The sequence below is a fragment of the Amphiprion ocellaris genome, chromosome 5, assembly GCF_022539595.1.
Source record: "Amphiprion ocellaris isolate individual 3 ecotype Okinawa chromosome 5, ASM2253959v1, whole genome shotgun sequence".
NCBI classification, from domain to species: domain Eukaryota; kingdom Metazoa; phylum Chordata; class Actinopteri; family Pomacentridae; genus Amphiprion; species Amphiprion ocellaris.
The window spans coordinates 39,068,995-39,086,768 of record NC_072770.1 but is presented as its reverse complement, the minus strand read 5'-3'; the positions used below and the strand labels follow the sequence as shown (position 1 = coordinate 39,086,768).

At 35.2% G+C, this 17,774-nt stretch overlaps 1 protein-coding gene across 1 annotated transcript in view; it reads right to left on the bottom strand.

Annotated features, from left to right (window-relative positions):
• si:dkey-49n23.1 (semaphorin-3D) overlaps nucleotides 1-17,774 on the bottom strand; it is an 82,502-nt gene that overhangs the window by 17,894 nt on the left and 46,834 nt on the right. The window contains exons 3-12 of the mRNA XM_055010744.1: nucleotides 11,546-11,700; nucleotides 10,352-10,414; nucleotides 10,030-10,149; nucleotides 8,018-8,099; nucleotides 6,556-6,684; nucleotides 5,643-5,785; nucleotides 4,670-4,784; nucleotides 4,247-4,316; nucleotides 1,901-2,045; nucleotides 761-983 (exon numbers count right to left, since the gene is read on the bottom strand). Coding sequence (XP_054866719.1) covers nucleotides 761-983; nucleotides 1,901-2,045; nucleotides 4,247-4,316; nucleotides 4,670-4,784; nucleotides 5,643-5,785; nucleotides 6,556-6,684; nucleotides 8,018-8,099; nucleotides 10,030-10,149; nucleotides 10,352-10,414; nucleotides 11,546-11,700 — 1,245 coding nt within the window. The remainder of the gene's footprint in view (nucleotides 1-760; nucleotides 984-1,900; nucleotides 2,046-4,246; nucleotides 4,317-4,669; nucleotides 4,785-5,642; nucleotides 5,786-6,555; nucleotides 6,685-8,017; nucleotides 8,100-10,029; nucleotides 10,150-10,351; nucleotides 10,415-11,545; nucleotides 11,701-17,774) is intronic.

Genomic DNA, 17,774 nt, shown 5'->3' with positions numbered 1-17,774 from the left:
ATTATTATTATTATTATTATTATTATTATTATTATTATTATTATTATTATTATTATTATTATTTAAAGGCTGAAACATGTTTATTTGTCTTGAACCATATATTTCTGAAAAAAACAGAGGTTGTGTTAACATGAAATAAATAAAAATCATTGGAAAAAAGCAACAGTTGGTAGACGTTTGTTGAGTGTTGCCATGGTAACCTGCGGCGGTTACCTCGGTAACGGAGGATTCCTGAACCTGAACACTGTCAGAAGCTCCAGGGAGGATTTACTGGAGTCTTTTAGCAACGTCAACCACATAAATACCAGCTGCTGCACTGGAACCACAAACTGCACGTATGTTCCTTCACTTAGCATGTAACACGCTAAAAACATGTAGAGCACAAGGACACGCTAAGAGTTCAGACATTCAGACAGAAAAAACCTCCAGACACTCGACGTCTGGACGACTGAACTGTGGGAAACCTCATGTTTATGACATTTGGTGTCATTTTGTGTTATTTAAGCGTCCTTTATGTGTTTTTCTGTTATTTTTGGTTTTTTAAGAATCCTTTTTTAAGTTTTGTTGCTTTTCTACTCATGTTTTCCTACAATTCTGCTTTTCTCCACCTCAGAGGAACTTTTTTAACTAAAATGTTGAATAAATTTGCTTATTCTTCTTTTATTTTGTACAACAATCATTGATCTTTAGTTCCTCTAGGTTCAGTGAATGAAATATATTTAAATCTGAGACCAGAGGATCTTTAGCTCCTCCTCCTCACCTGTCCCCAGGTGGAGGACGTCGTACGCTCCGTCCTCGGCCTCCACTCGGTCCACCACCACCTTCTTCAGCATGTAGTCCTGCTGGACCCGGGTCAGGACGGGCCGTCCCCCCAGAGGCAGGACGGGTTCCCACATCAGCTGGTGCTGCCTCATGAAGCTGATGACGTCGTCGGGGAAATCTTTGGTGGACTTATGGAGGACGTCGTACGTCTCACTGGGACACTGGAAGGTAAAAATAAAAACCTTTAGAGGTTAAAATAAAACATTAAATCATTTCCAAGAACATTCTGTCACTCCTGGATACTCTAGACTTTATCTATGTTTCTTTCATTCTTTTTTCATTTTATCATTATTTATTTTATTGTATTTTATTTTTATTTGATCTTATTTCACTTTATTCTAACTTTATTTTTATTTGATTTGATTTGATCATATTTCACTTTATTTTATCTCACTCTAATATTGTGTTGTCTTATTATTTACTCTTTTATTTTATATCCAGCTGCTGTAAGAACTGAATTTCCCTCCAAGGATTAATAAAATCTGTCTCAGTCTGTCTCTTTGTTGTCAATTTGAGTCAGTTTTAGAGATTATGTTTATCATTTTATTTGTATTTTTTGTCATTTTGCATCATTTTTGGTCTCTTAAAGGTCAGTTTTTGTCATTTTTCAGTCACTTTGTGTGTATTTTTGTCCTTTTTCAGTCACTTTGTGTGTATTTTTGTCCTTTTTCAGTCACTTTGTGTGTATTTTTGGTCATTCTGGATGTATTTTTGTTAAATCTGAGTCTCTGTGGTGATTTCGTATCTTTAATTCCCTCCAGGGAGGAAGAACCAACACCTGAACCTGAATCCTCCCAGAGGAGTTCAGACACAGCGAGGTGTTAAATCATCAGATCAGTGGAGGTTCATGGTTTAAATGTTAGAGGAAAGAAACGAAAAGAGTTCTGAAAGAGCTGCTGCAGCAACGCTAGAGTTAGTTTATCATCATTTTCTGTCTGACTTTGGTTGTTTTGTGTCTATTTGTGGTTGTTTTGCGTCTCCTTGAAGTTGTTTTATGTGTCTTCGTCTCTCTTTAGTCGGTGTGTTTCTGTTTGTGTCTGTTTACGGTGACAACAGCATTATTGTGATAAAAACTCACAGTTCCAGGTCTTGGATAAGGAATCCGTCCTTTATACTCCACCCAGCGATAGTCGGGACCTTCCTTATGGGCGAACGGTCCGTTGAAAGCTGCTCTGATGGACGCCATCGAATAAACACAAACGGCAGAACCACGAAATACGGAGCTGAGGGAGAAACGAGAAGAGATTTAGCCACGAGACGCAGGAAAGAGGAGGAGAGTTCTTCTACTTCAGGGTCACAATAACAACCAGCTGGGCCTCTTCACCTACGACCTCCACCAGACACTCCACCAGCCTCTGTGAGCGTGCACGAGGCAGCAGGCTGTGAGCGTGCACGAGGCAACAGGCTGTGAGCGTGCACGTGGCAGCAGGCTGTGAGCGTGCACGTGTAAAGGGAGAAGTTTCCTTCAGTGGTTGAAGCCAAAGTGAGAAGAAATTTTCTTGTCTGTTGTACTTCACTGTAAAATTAAGGTTTTATTTTTATCTCTTAACTGACATTTTTATTTAAAATTTTTTTTTACATGTATTTGTTTTTTTAACTAACATTTTTATTACCATTTATTTATATTTGATTTTTTTTATTTTTTTTTATGATTTGTAGTTTTTATTGTTTTTAAAATTTTTGCAACATACAAACATCAACACTCAAACCCTCCCATCCCACCCACCCACAACCAAGAAGGGTCCATCACTCTCAGAGGTGATTTGCATTTCAGCCTATTATGGAGGGCAGTACCCTTCGTGAGTAAGCTGGCTGAGTAGCCACATAAATAGAACAAAACGATTTTTAATTTTTTAAAAAAATATTTATCTTTTTAATTTTTATTTTAAAAATAATGAAAAAGATTGAAGTTTTATTTTTATTTCTTATGTTTTTTTCCACTCCCATTTTTGTACTTGCATCTTTATTTTTTATGTATAGTTTTATTTTTTATTTTTTTACATTTAATTTTTTATCTTTAACCTACATTTTTATTTAGATTTTTTTCACTTTCATGTTTTTTACTTACATTCTTATTTTTTCAGTTTTTATTTTTACTCACATTTTTATTACTTACATTTTATTATTTAACTTTTTACTGAAATTTTCATTTTTTATTGTTTTACTCGCAATTTTAATTTTATATTTTTTACCTACAGTATTATTTCTATTTCTAATTTTTTCCACTGACATTTTTTATTTACAATTTTAAACTTTACTTATAGTTTAATTTTTCTTTACTTACTTTTAAATTCTTTATTTTTTACTGACAATTTTATTTTTTACATGTAAGTTTTTGACTCACATTTTTATTTTTATTTTAACTTACATTTATATTTTAAATTTTTCTCTTTTTACTTTTTACAAGCATTGTTTTTACTTACATTTTTTAAATTAAATTGTTTACTTGTATTTTTAAATTTTTTTTTAACTCACACTTTTCTGTTTAATTTTAAACTTAGATTTTATTTTACTTTTTTCAGTTTTTATTTTTCCTTATATTTTCATTACTTACATTTTTTAATTTAATTGTTTACTTCCATTTTTATATTTTTATATTTTACTAACATTTTTATTTTATACTCACTTTTTTTTGGACAGACATTTACTTTTACATTTAAAAAAATATTGACATTTATTTTTCTTACATTTGTATTTTTCACAGTACAATGTACATTTTTACATTTTATATTTATTTACTTACTTATTTTTTACTTATAGTTCTCACTTCACTGATTCTTGAGCCCAGCTCAAGAATCAATGAAGTATTTCTGATTCTGTAAATATATAACTATTACTCAGGAAGGTCATTAATGTCTGTAAGAATGTGAGGAGAATTTATTTACAAAAAGAAGACAAGTAGCTGAACATTAGGGCTGATTCTCATATAAATTTGACTCAACTAATCACAGAAAAAAGATAAGTAGGACTAGCACTCGTCTCTAAACCAAAATGTGTCAGGAAAATGATTTTTATTTACAATTTTTTAAATTAAAATTAGTGCATGTTTTATGTCAGTGGCTCATTTTACAGTTGGAAATAATCAACAGAAAGTCAACGTAGGTTATTTAAATAACTGATTATAGATTCATATTGTAGTTAATCGACTATCAGTGAACTGGTGCTGGGAATAAGTTATGGAACACAAAAACACACCAACAATAAAGTTTGTTTCCACGTATTTTCTGGATTGTGTGTAAATAAGCAGCTCTTTTCTGTTCAACAAATAAATTTTAAAAGGTAAAAATACCATAATATCCGTCATGAACTCTGTCTATTGAACATTCAGCTGCTGATTTTTGCACATTTTTATTGGATGACCAAAGGTTTTGCCTCTGAAACTAACTGTTTCCTTTAAAAACCACACGGCTGCAGGTTTTCTCACCTGGACGTGCTGAAGACTCCATAGACGGTCGGATTCTGAGGGTCTTTGGTCTCCAGAACAAAGATGTCCTCTAGAAAAAACACACAAATCACTTTAAAAATCAACATTATGAACCAAATTATTGTTTAATAGCCAAAAGATAAATCACTGTGACTGAATTAAACCTGAATGTTCCTCATACGGCCCAGAACTGCTGCTATCTGGTCAAAGTTTACAGTTTAGATGATGTTTTGAGAACAAATAGTCCAAGAATCAGCAGAAATTAGGCTTGATTCATGGAGTTATTTGGTAAAGTGGAGTTTGTTGGATCCAGCAGCAGTGAGGTGAAGGGAGGAGGAATAAAGGAAGGAAACCATGTCGTCCAATCCAACAGAAAGACGGAGATAGACGGAGGAAGGAAAAGGAGGAAGGGCTGAACCCTACCGAGCTCGTCGAACTGAGTGTCGACTCCAGACGGACCCGGAACCGAACAGACGAGCCGGGCTTTCAGGAAGGTCGTCCAGCGGTTGATCAGACTCCTCTTTCCTCCAACGTCGTTCTGACCACAAACAGGAAGTAGTGAAAAAAGAGGAGGGAAACAGGATCAATGGGAGGTTTAAGAAGAGACCACGATATTTCCTAAAGTTATGATGTCAGGAAGACTCAGGTTTGGCTTTGATCAAAGGTTCTACTTTGAATCTCAAGTTTTATCTGCTGGTTCTGCCTTGAATCTAATGTTTTTATCAGCTGGTATTTCAAGTCCTACCTCAAATCTAATCTTTTATCTTCCTCTGTTTCTGGTCTTACCTTCAATGAGTGAAATGTGAAATACTGGTAGATCTTTCAGGTCCTACCATGAATCTCATGTTTTATCTTCAGATCTTGAAGGTTCTACCTTAAATCCTATGTTTTTTCAGCCTGTCTTTCAGGTCCTACCATGAATCTAATGTTTTATCTGTAGATCTTTCAGGTCCTACCTTGAATCTAATGTCTTCCTCTTTTCCAGGTTCTACCTTGAATTTAATGTTTTATCTTCGTCTTTTTCAGGTCCTACCTTGAATCTAATGTTTTATCTGTAGATCTTTCAGGTCCTACCTTGAATCTAACATTTTATCTTCGTCTTTTCCAGGTTCTACCTTGAATCTAATGTTTTATCTTCGTCTTTTCCAGGTTCTACCTTGAATCTAACATTTTATCTTCGTCTTTTCCAGGTTCTACCTTGAATCTAATGTTTTATCTTCGTCTTTTCCAGGTTCTACCTTGAATCTAATGTTTTATCTTCGTCTTTTCCAGGTTCAAACTTGAATCTAATGTTTTATCTTCGTCTTTTCCAGGTCCAACCTTGAATTTAATGTTTTATCTGTAGATCTTTCAGGTGCTACCTTGAATCTAATGTTTTATCTTCGTCTTTTCCTACCTTGCAGACTCGAGCCACTCGGCTGTAAACCCTCTGGTCCCACTGTCCGGCCTCCACAGCTCTCTCCTTGAAGAAGAAATAAACTTTATCGTCATCTGGACTGTGAGTGTCGGGGATGGAGAAGGAACCGACAAACTCCGGCTCTGGAAACAGACGGCAGATATTTAACTTCTATGAGGTAATAGAAATATTATTTGTATTGTTATGTTTCTGATCATGTTTAGTATTTCATTTCATGGGTAATATTTTATATTCTTATTGCTCCGATTCAATATTTCACTTTAACGTCCAACATCATCAGTGTATTGTGCAATATTTCATTTTTATTTCATTTTTCAGATGTAATATTTCATAGTTATCTCATTTTCATCAAAAATATCTAATTATATCTCATTTTCATCAAAATATTTCATATTTATCTATTTTTTTCAGATGTAATATTTCACTGTAATCTAATTTTCATAAAAATATCTAATTTTATCTCATTTTCTTAAAAATATTTTCTATTTATCTCATGTTCATCAAAAATATTTCATTTTATCTCATTTTCATCAAAAATATTACATTTTTTCTCACTTTCATCAAAAATATTATATTTTTTCTCACTTTCATCAAAAATATTACATTTTTATCTCATTTTTTCAGATGTGATATTTCATTGTAATCTCATTTTCATAAAAATGTTTCATATTTATCTCATTTTCATCAAATATATTTAATTTTATCTCATTTTCATAACATGTTTCATATTCATCTCATTTTCATCAAAAATATTTCATTTTTATCTCATTTGCAAGTGCATTATTTTCTTTTTTCAGATTTTTTTCAGGTTTGGACCCGTTTTATGGAGCTAAACTCTAGTTTTATGACCTTTCTAAGTGACATTCTGGATGATAAAAGGATCTTTCCCCACCGTTGAGCCAGTTGTGGTCGTAGGCTTCGGTCCGGATGTAGTGCTGGCTGCTGCCCTGGATGGACGTCCTGAAGATGGCGGCGTTCGCTCCCATGAAGTCCACTGAGGTTCCTGCATAGAGTTCACCCTCTGGGGACAAACAACCAAGAAGAACTGCATTAAAAACAACAACAATTCATCCTTTTTACTCTTATTTTCCTTCTGGCAGAGAAGACGTTGAGGCAGACGTCTCATTTATGTCTCTGGTTTGGTCTTTAATACAACATAATGTTAGTTTCTTGGTGTTGAAACTCAATAAAATCGGAAATAAACAGTAAATATCTGCACTAAAGCACAAATTTTATGTCACCACCTTCTCTGTCTGCAAGAAATCGAACAAAATATCAGATCTGATGTCATCTGCAGTAAAAATGTGGTAAATGAAGCAGATTTAAAGGCTGAAATATTTGTTTAATTACGTGTTTTTGCCACAGTATCATAAAGACAAAAAAGAGGAAATAAAACAAACAAAATGAAAGCAAACAAACAAAAGAGAACTTAAAATATCAGCAGGATGAAGTTTCCTGTTTCCTATAAATTTTATTCACCTCTTTAGAAACCTTTATCGACTACATCACTGAAGTTTTAAGAAGGTTTTTGGAGTTTTTCTTGAGTTGTTTTATTATATTATATTCCACAATTTTATTGCACAAACTGATAAACGTGTCTCTTTGTGGTCATTTTGTGACTCTTTTTGGTTGTTTTGGATTCCTTTTCCATCATTTTGTGTCGTTTTTAAAGACTCCTTTAATTTATGTTCATTTTGCATCTATATTTAGTCAGTTTGCATCTATTTTTGTCTCTTTGTGGTCACTTTGCGTTTCTTTTCCATCTTTTTGTTTCGTTTTTAAAGACTCCTTTAATTTGTGTTAATTTTGCATCTATTTTTGTCCCTGTGTGGTTGTTTTTCTTACTGTTTCCTGTTGCTTTAAACCTTATTTACGTCTTTAGAACCCTCCAGAACACCACTATTGTTCCACATTACAACATTTTTAAGCAGTTTTTTGTAGTTTTTCTTGAATAGCTTTTCAGTTGCACTGTTCTATAATTTTACTGCAAAAAACCTAACAGACTTTCTTCTAAGTTCACAGTTTCTGATGTTGCTTCAGAACAGTTGTTTAATCTTCAGTGTCTGTTCTCCTTCCTAATTTCAGCTGCATGTTGCTGCTAACACTGAAACTGTAGTTCTTCTGCTGCTTCCAGAGAGTTTCCATCCATGACTGCCAGACGTTCTCCTCCAGATGATAAACCTCCGACCCTACGACCCTGTCTCTGTCTCTATTATCCACTCAGTTGCTGACATTTCTGTCCCGAGTGTTGCCGGGTTCAGCGGCTGACGTCAGCGTGAGGAATAAGCGGTGGGACAGTGGAGGGATTGATGGCTTCACCCTGGACCTGACCCTGGTGGGAGGACCAGACCTACCGGCCAGCCGGGCGGCGAACGGCTCTCTGGGGCTGAAGGGACACTTTCCTCGTCCAGACTCCACCGACGGAGACAACAGGAACTACAGAGGAGAACATAGACCACACAGGAGCAGGAAGATGATTAACATGAAGCTCTGTCAGGGCAGAAGAACATCGACTGACTGGAGGAAACGACAGCAAACGTTTACAGCCACAGAATATTACAGATGAACCAGAAAACAACAACATGAAGGCAGAACTGCGTTTGGTTTGTCAACATTCTGCAGATGTTTGGAATGATTTTGTCTCTTCAAGGTCATTTTATGTCTCTTTGTTGTTATTTTATGTCACTTTGTGTTACATTTTTCCATTATTTTACTGATTATTTGTCTTTTATTGGTCATTTTATGTCACAAATTAGCAGTTTTATGTCCCATTTTAGTAATTTACGGTCTGATTTGAACAATTTTGCACCTCACTTTGTTGGTTTTGCATCTCTTTGCTCATTTTGTGTCTCATTTTAGTCATTTTACGTCTCTTTGTGGTCATTTTGTGTCTCTTTGTTGTCATTTTATGTCTCTTTGTGGTTGTTTTGTGTCTTTTTGTGGCCATTTTGTGTCTTTTTGTGGCCATTTTGTGTCTCTATGGCCATTTTGTGTCTCTTTGTGGTCTTTCTGTGGTCTTTTTGCATCTCTTTGTGGTCGTTTTGTGTCTCTTTGTGGTCAGTTTTTTTGTCTCTTTATGGTTGTTTTGTGTCTCCATGGTCATTTTTCATCTCTCTTTGTGGTTGTTTTGCACCTGTTTTTGCCTCTTTGTGATCTTCTTCCACCATTTTATGGATATTTAAGTCACATTCTGCCTCCTTTCGTAGACATTTTGCATAACTTTGTGACTGTTTTGTATCTCTGTATATTTTGTCCACCATTTCAATAATTTTGTCGTACTTTTCTGTCTCTTTATTGTCATTTTGCATAACATGGTTGTCAGTGTCTTTTGGAGTCATCTTGCATCAGTCTGTGGTAATTTTGTGTGTCTTTGTGGTCGTTTTATGTCTCATCACGGACATTTTGCTTCGTTGTGCTACTCTGTGGTTATTTTACATTCTTATGTGGTCATTTTGAATGATGTGGTAATTTTCTGACTCTTTATGATCATTTTGCATAACTTTGTTGTCATTTTATGTCGGACATTTTGCTTCAATATGCATCTCTAGCAACACTTTGCCATCACTTCGACTCTATTTGAATAATAATACATGAAAAAAGGAAAAATGCACCAATTAAGAGTTAAAAAAGTGCAGTTTCAGAGCAGAATGGATGGATGGATGGATGGATGATGATGGATGGATGGATGATAATGGATGGATGGATGGATGGATGGATGGATGGATGGATGATGGATGATAATGGATGATGGATGGATGGATGATGGTTGGATGAATGATGGATGGATGATGGATGAATGATGGATGGATGGATGATGGATGGATGAATGATGGATGGATGGATGATGGATGGATGATAATGGATGGATGATAATGGATGGATGAATGATGGATGGATGAATGATGGATGGATGGATGATGGATGGATGATAATGGATGGATGATAATGGATGATGGATGGATGGATGGATGGATGGATGGATGGATGATGGTTGGATGAATGATGGATGGATGATGGATGGATGATAATGGATGGATGATAATGGATGGATGAATGATGGATGGATGGATGGATGATGGATGGATGATAATGGATGGATGATAATGGATGGATGATAATGGATGGATGATAATGGATGGATGAATGATGGATGGATGGATGATGGATGGATGATAATGGATGGATAATGGATGGATGAATGATGGATGGATGATGGATGGATGAATGATGGATGGATGGATGGATGATGGATGGATGGATGGATGGATGATGGATGGATGGATGGATGATGGATGGATGGATGATGGATGGATGGATGATGGTTGGATGAATGACGGATGGATGGATGAATGATGGATGTTTCTACCTCTGCGTTGGGTCCCAGCTCCAGATATGAACACTGAGGATGGAAAGCTCCGGTGCCACAAACATAAACGTGAGTTTTATTGAACGGCTGCAGCAGACGGACAAAGTTGGCGCAGTCGGTCTGGAAGGAGCACAGAAACAGATTTAGTTTCACTTTTTATTTACATTATAGAATACTACTAAAACTCCAGAAACACCAGCGTGTTCAGCTGAACAGAAATGTCTCTGATACTGAAACAAAAAGTTGATAAAGTCTCTAAACAGCAAACACCTTGAACACGTCCAGTTTGTAGTAAAACGTGCTTTTATTGTGAGATTTTTACCTCCAGACTCTTTCCTGCCAGTCTACAGTGTTCCACATGTTCTCTAGCAGCCGGCCAGTAGATCTGATCAACAGGAAACACAAAGAAAGACATTTAACTCTTTAAATATCCTGATTCGATTCATTGTAAACTCAACAAAAACTCTCCAGGACGTTCACTGAAGCTTCCATGTTGGAGGATCTGAGTCAGAATCTACTTTTATCACCTTTACTTCAGCAAATAGTTCATGTTTTCTCTGTGTTTCATGTAATAAACAAGGAAGATGTTTGGTTAAAGTGCTGCTAATCCATCATTATGTTAAATTATTTTCTGTAACACCACCTTCCACTGACACTACGGTAAACAAGCAGGAAGTAGTAGTACGCATTTTTTATAGTTTTACTGATTGTGTGTCTTTTATTGGTCATTTTGTGTCACTAATTAGCAGTTTTGTGTCCCATTTTACTAATTTAGGGTCTAATTTTAACCATTTTGCACCTCATTTAGTTGGTTTGCGTCTCTTTGCTCATTTTGTGTCTCATTTTAGTGTCTCATTTTAGTCTCGTTTTGTGTCTCTTTGTGGTCATTTTGTGTCTCTTTATGGTCATTAACATAGACATGAGTTTTATTTAACATAAACAAGTAGAGAAAAAGAAGACATAAATAATGACAAAATGACAAAAACAAATACTAATGGTCCTTTTTACAGGTTTTACATGATGTTGTATCTTTTTGTGGTCAGCTTGTGTTCATATTGCATCCTTTTGTATATTCTTTTTAAATCTGATTTTTTTACACACACACACACAAAACACCCCCATATATAGACACATATTTCAATAAACATCTAAATAAAGACAGACAGATGTGTATACTTTATAATAATTCACTGTTTTTGTGCATAAAATGTAAGAAAACGTTTTAAAAAACTGACGTTTTTACTCCCTGAAGGGAAAAATGAACACAGTCAAATGTTGTTCTGGTGGGTTTTTGGCTCTAACAGTAAAAAAAATCCTCAAATTTTAAATTTTGTTTAATAAAAAAAGAGAAACTAGTAACTATTCACATTGAATGAGCTGGAAGCAGAGAATTTTTTGTATTTTTCCATACAGATCTACTGTATGGACTGATATCTGATCTCTCCAGTGAAATAATCAGCCTCATGTGTTCTAAGAGGAACAGCAGCAGCAGCAGCAGCATCTGGGTTCTCCTCACCGTCCTGGTCTTCAGGTCCAGACCGTCCGGCCTCAGCAGGTAGACGTGGTCTTTCCCTCCCACCAGTAACCAGCCCTGGTCCTCGTCCAGCAGCAGAACCTGGAACCCTCCACTGACCCCGTCCTCCCAGAACACCGCAGAACCGTTCCTCAGCTCTGGAACACACAACACAACTATCAGAAGAACTACAAAGTTACACCTGCAGGACGTCACCTGTCCACCGGGGTTCATCACAAATCATCAACTCTGCTTCATTTTCTGGAACAAACGTCCACAAAATCAGCAAAGTTCATCAGATCTGTCAGAATTCTCTTCTAGAACAGATTCAGCTTCATTATTTTAATGTGATCAGAGTCATAAAGCAGCGACGTTCAGCTCCAGACCTGCGTTAGCATGTATAAATCCTAGCTTAGCATCGTTAGCATTAGCCTCAGGGAGCTAAAGGAGAGAGAAATGTCTTTACATCTTTATGCTGCAGAGTGAATCCAAATTTGTCTTTAATAACTCACAAACTACATATAAAATGACTTGAAATCCATCCAAAATATAAAAACAAAACAATCAAAATAGTGCAAAACGATGAAAGAAAATGTACACAGTGACTCAAAACTTGTCCCAAATGGCTTAAAATTTGTCCAACAATAAAAATCTATTTCTAAAAATGACAATAATTTGTCCAAAATGTTAAAATTGAGTCTAAAATGACTTAAACATGTCCAGAAAGAGTGCAGACACGTCCAAAACTGTTTGAAACATCATCCTAAACGATAAAAAATGTGCACGACTCCAAACTCATCCAAAAATAACTTGAAACTAACGTAAGAAAAACATGTCAAAAACAACAAAATGACTCATAACATGACTAAATATGAGTCAAACTTGACCTAAATAACAAAAACATCAACCGAAATGACAAATACTTGTCAAAAATGACTCAAAATTAGTCCAAAAGGAACTTGAAACTAGTCCAACTTAAGAATTCATGTCCAAAATGACAAAAATGTGTCCAAAAACAAGTGTAAACTGGTCCAGATATCATGTTGCAGTGCTACATGATGCTTTACTATGAAGTAAATGAGCAGCAGGACACGTTCAGGACAGCTGACTGTTCTGTCAGATCCAGTTTAGACGGACAGTAGACAGAATAAACATCAGAAACATGTTCGTCTCTCAGCTTCTCTTCCTGCTGATCAGTCTCTTTAGGAAGTCGTTCTGTTGCTTCAGTAAATGAAGAATCTTCAGCCTTCGTTCTTCTACGGTTCTTCTGGAACCTCGTCTCTCTGGGGAGTCGAGTAGAATCAGCCGGAAAACGAGTTCAACGAGCTGAAAAATGAATCCTGGAAGTGGAACTAAAACTGCTGCTGCTGTTTTATTCTGAAAGACTGAAACCTTCAGAATAAGACGACTGTCTTCTGTCCCTACTGGGGCTCTTTGTCTCTCTGTTGCTGTTTTGTGTGTCTCTTTAGATGTTTCGCATTTCTTTGTGGTAGTTTTGTGTCTCCTTTTTGGACATTTGCATCTTTTCGTGTTTTCTTTTTTCTGTTTGTGGGGGTTTTGTGTGTCTTCTTGAACGTTTTGCATCCCTTTGTGGTTCTTTTCGTGGTTGTTTTGTGTCTCTGTGTTAATTTTGTGTCTCTTTGTGGGTTTTTTGCATCTTTTTGTGGTTGTTCTGCGTATTTTTGTGGTTGTAACGTGTCTCTGTGTTAATTTTGTGTCTTTTTTGTTGTTGCTTTGTGTCTTTTCGTGGTTGTTTTGTGTCTCTGTGTTAATTCTGTGTCTCTTTGTGGGTTTTTTGCATCTTTTTGTGGTTGTTTTGCGTATTTTTGTGGTTGTAACGTGTCTCTGTGTTAATTTTGTGTCTTTTTTGTTGTTGCTTTGTGTCTTTTCATGGTTGTTTTGTGTCTCTGTGTTAATTCTGTGTCTCCTTTAGGGTTTTTTGCATCTTTTTGTGATTGTTTTGCGTATTTTTGTGGTTGTATCGTGTCTCTGTGTTAATTTTGTGTCTTTGTTGTTGTTGCTTTGTGTCTTTTTGTGGTCGTTTTGCGTCTCTTTGTGTCTGATTTGAGACTGGCTTTGGACTTGTTTGAGACAGTTTCTAGTCTAATTTTGGATGAGATGATCGACTGGTTTTGGACTTTAAACTGGTTTTAGGTTTCAGTCTAATGTTGTGGATCAAACCTTCACTGGTTAAATTTCTGCTGGATAATTTCATGTTGAATAAAACAAGATGTGAGAAAGTTGTGTTTAGCTGTGAGAGTGTGTGTCTGTTTCCTATGTGTGTGTGTGTGTGTGTGTGTGTGTGTGTGTGTGTGTGTGTGTGTCTAACGTGTGTGTGTCTGTTTCCTATGTGTGTGTGTCTAACGTGTGTGTGTGTGTCTAACGTGTGTGTGTCTGTTTCCTATGTGTGTGTGTCTAACGTGTGTGTGAGTGATTGATTAGCAGCAATCAGAAGCTGATTAAACTGGATCTGCTTCATTAAAGGTTTTAAACACATTTTGTTGTGTGTCTGTAATTACACAGTTGTGTTGTGTCCAGCCGAGGCTGACGACACAATTAAACCCGACAAACTCAAACACAAACGTTCACACAAACATGACGTCTGTTCACATGACAACGTCTCCAGAAGTTAAAGTAACACAACAGTGATGTCGTTTTCTATGAACACAACAAGGAAATCTTTGCAGCTTTGTGTATCTGTTTTGTGTGTCTTTGTCATCATTTTGTGTCTCTCTGTGGTTGTTGTATGTGTCATCTTAAATGTTTTGCATCTACTTTTGGTAATTTTGTGTCTCTTTTTAGGACCTCTGCATCTTTTTGTGTTTTCTTTTTTCTTTTTGTTGGGGTTTTGTGTCTCTTTGTCTCCATTTTGTGTCTCGTTGTGGCTGATTTGTGTGTCTTATTGAAGGTTTTCCATCCCTTTGTGGTTCTGTTGTGTCTTTTTGTGGTTGTTTTGTGTCTCTTTGTGGTGATTTTTGTCGCTAGTAGCTGTTTTGTGGGTCTTTTTGAATGTTTTGCATCACTTTGAGGCAATTTTCTGTCTCTTTGTGGTCATTTTTTTGTCTGTTTGTGGTCATTCTGTGTCTCTTTTTAGATATTTTCCATCTATTTGTGGTCGCTTTGTGTCTCTTTCTAGGGGTTTTACGTGTCTTCGTCACAATTTTTTGTCTCTTTTGGTGGTTTTCTGTCTCTTTTTAGGACCTTTGCATCTTTTTGTGGCTGCTTTTGGATGTTTCGCATCTATTTGACAACGTTGTGCTTCTCTTTTTGGGGTTTGTTGCATTTTCCATCTCTCTGTTGTTTTGTGTCTCTTTGTGGTAGTTTTGTGTCTTGCTGTGGTTGTTTTGTGTCAGGTGGACGTCTGTGTCAACCTTTAGATAGATTATTGTCATAGTTAACAAAACAGCCCTTTAGAAAAAGAAAAATATTACAATATGTCTAAAAACACGTCTTCAAATGACTCGTTTGACCAACTATTAGTTAAAAATCCAAATTTATTTATTATTAGAAATGAAATAAAACAGAGAAAGTATGACTGGAGGAGCTTCAACAGCAGCTAGCATGGAAGTTTATGCTGAATAAATGAGAAAATAGTTGATTAATCAGCTAAACTCTGCTGTGAATTTGTGATTTAGACTTAGATTTAATAATCATTTTATTCTTCCTGTTAAGGAGATAAAACTAAATGTCCAGGAAACGTCAGGTTCTTCTTCAACGTGTTCTTTTCTGATAATAAATCAGTTTTTGTCAACGTGTTGTGTTTGTTTTAAAACCAAACCAGCTGAAGGTAACAGCAGAGAGTTTTCTGGAAGGAATAAAAAGCAGCAGCAGTGAGGTGGAACCAGAACATGACGGTTCGTCTCACGCTTCATTTAAAACACAAACACTAAACGCTTCCTGCTGTTACAGAGGTTCAGGCCTCAGCGGGGAGAAATCTGTTAGACTTCAGTTTATAATGAACACAATAACAAGAAGTTAAAGCAGAATATTCACAGACAGAACGATAAAAACAGCCTTTAAGCTGCTTCTGATCTAATTACAGCAGAATAAAAGGGTTTCTTTGAGCCGTAATAAACAAATGTCTTCACAGACATTTCTGGGTTGAGTTTAGAAGCTTTGAATAAATCAGAGGAGATAAAACTCTCAACAGGATCCAACAATCAGAACAAGATGTTTTATTAGAATTTAGTCAGTGATGAATCGGCGGCTCTTTAAATAGTTTGTTTTGGACCTACAAAAGGTCCAAAATGCAAAAATAAAATCACATTTCTATGATTCAAAGCTGTGAAAATGTCTCCTGTCAGTCGGACACCGTTAGAAGGACACAGAGGTCTCTGTTCTGCTTAAATTAAAGGATTTCCAGCTGTTTAGTTTCAGATTTTACTGTGATTATTGACTCACTATGATGCTGCATTTCTTTATCCAGACAGAAATGACAAAAATATGACAGAAAAAAAGCAGTTTAGAGTCAGAAAAAGTGACAGTTTATCTGGAAACAAGCAGACTTTTACCATTGGAGGTATTTGAACAGATCTTTCTAATGTTGGAGCTCAGCAGGAGGAGAGTCACATAGAAGCTCAGAGATTAGATTAGAACCAACAGATTCTGCTTCATTTATCTCTAAATTATCAGCCTGTCAAATACCAAACATGTTAAAACACAGAACCGACAGCTTCAGCTCCTCTCTGCTCATAAAGAACCACAGATTTAAGGTTTCCTCTCAGAAGAGATGTGTCCTGCTGCTCTCTGATCCAGATGTTCACACTTTAATCTTCTACTCTAACGTCATGAGAAACTGTCTCTGTTAAAAACTCCCAAAGCGTTTCACTTTTCTTCTTTTAATCCAAACATTGCAGCCTTCAGTGATGAACGTCCTGAAGTCAGGAAGGTTAAACTCTCTGTGATTCAACGGAATAACCAAAGATCTTTATAAAATTAAAGCTGCTGTCCAACACATAACGAATACTCGACCAAAAGTAGCGCAGAGTTAAAAAGTAATAAATTATTAGCTAAAAGTAGTAGTTAGCTATCAGTAGTAAATTATTAGGTAAAATTAATAGCTAGCTAAAAGTAATAGTTAGCTAATATTAATAAATTATTAGATAAAAGTAATAGCTAGCTAAAAGTAATAGTTAGCTAAAAGTAATACTTAGCTAAAAGTAATAGTTAGCTAAAAGTAATACTTAGCTAAAAGCAATAGTTAGCTAAAACTAATACATTATTAGCTGAAGGTAATAGTTAGCTAAAAGTAATAGTTAGCTAAAACTAATACATTATTAGCTGAAGGTAATAGTTAGCTAAAAGTAATAGTTAGCTAAAACTAATACATTATTAGCTGAAGGTAATAGTTAGCTAAAAGTAATAGTTAGCTAAAACTAATATATTATTAGCTAAAAGTAATGGCTAGCTAAAAGTAATAGTTAGCTAACATTAATAAATTATTAGATGAAAGTAATACTTAGCTAAAAGGAATAGTTAGCTAAAACTAATACATTATTAGCTGAAGGTAATAGTTAACTAAAAGTAATAGTTAGCTAAAACTAATACATTATTAGCTGAAGGTAATAGTTAGCTAAAAGTAATAGTTAGCTAAAACTAATACATTTTTAGCTGAAGGTAATAGTTAGCTAAAAGTAATAGTTAGCTAAAACTAATATATTATTAGCTAAAAGTAATAGCTAGCTAAAAGTAATAGTTAGCTAAAATTAATAAATTATTAGATAAAAGTAATACTTAGCTAAAAGTAATAGTTAGCTAAAACTAATACATTATTAGCTGAAGGTAATAGTTAGCTAAAAGTAATAGTTAGCTAAAACTAATACATTATTAGCTGAAGGTAATAGTTAGCTAAAAGTAATAGTTAGCTAAAACTAATACATTATTAGCTAAAAGTAATAGCTAGCTAAAAGTAATAGTTAGCTAACAATAATAAATTATTAGCTAAAAGTAATACTTAGCTAAAAGTAATAGTTAGCTAAAACTAATACATTATTAGCTGAAGGTAATAGTTAGCTAAAAGTAATAGTTAGCTAAAACTAATACATTATTAGCTGAAGGTAACAGTTAGCTAAAAGTAATAGCTAAAACTAATACATTATTAGCTGAAGGTAATAGTTAGCTAAAAGTAATAGCTAAAACTAATACATTATTAGCTGAAGGTAATAGTTAGCTAAAAGTAATAGTTAGCTAAAACTAATATATTATTAGCTAAAAGTAATAGCTAGCTAAAAGT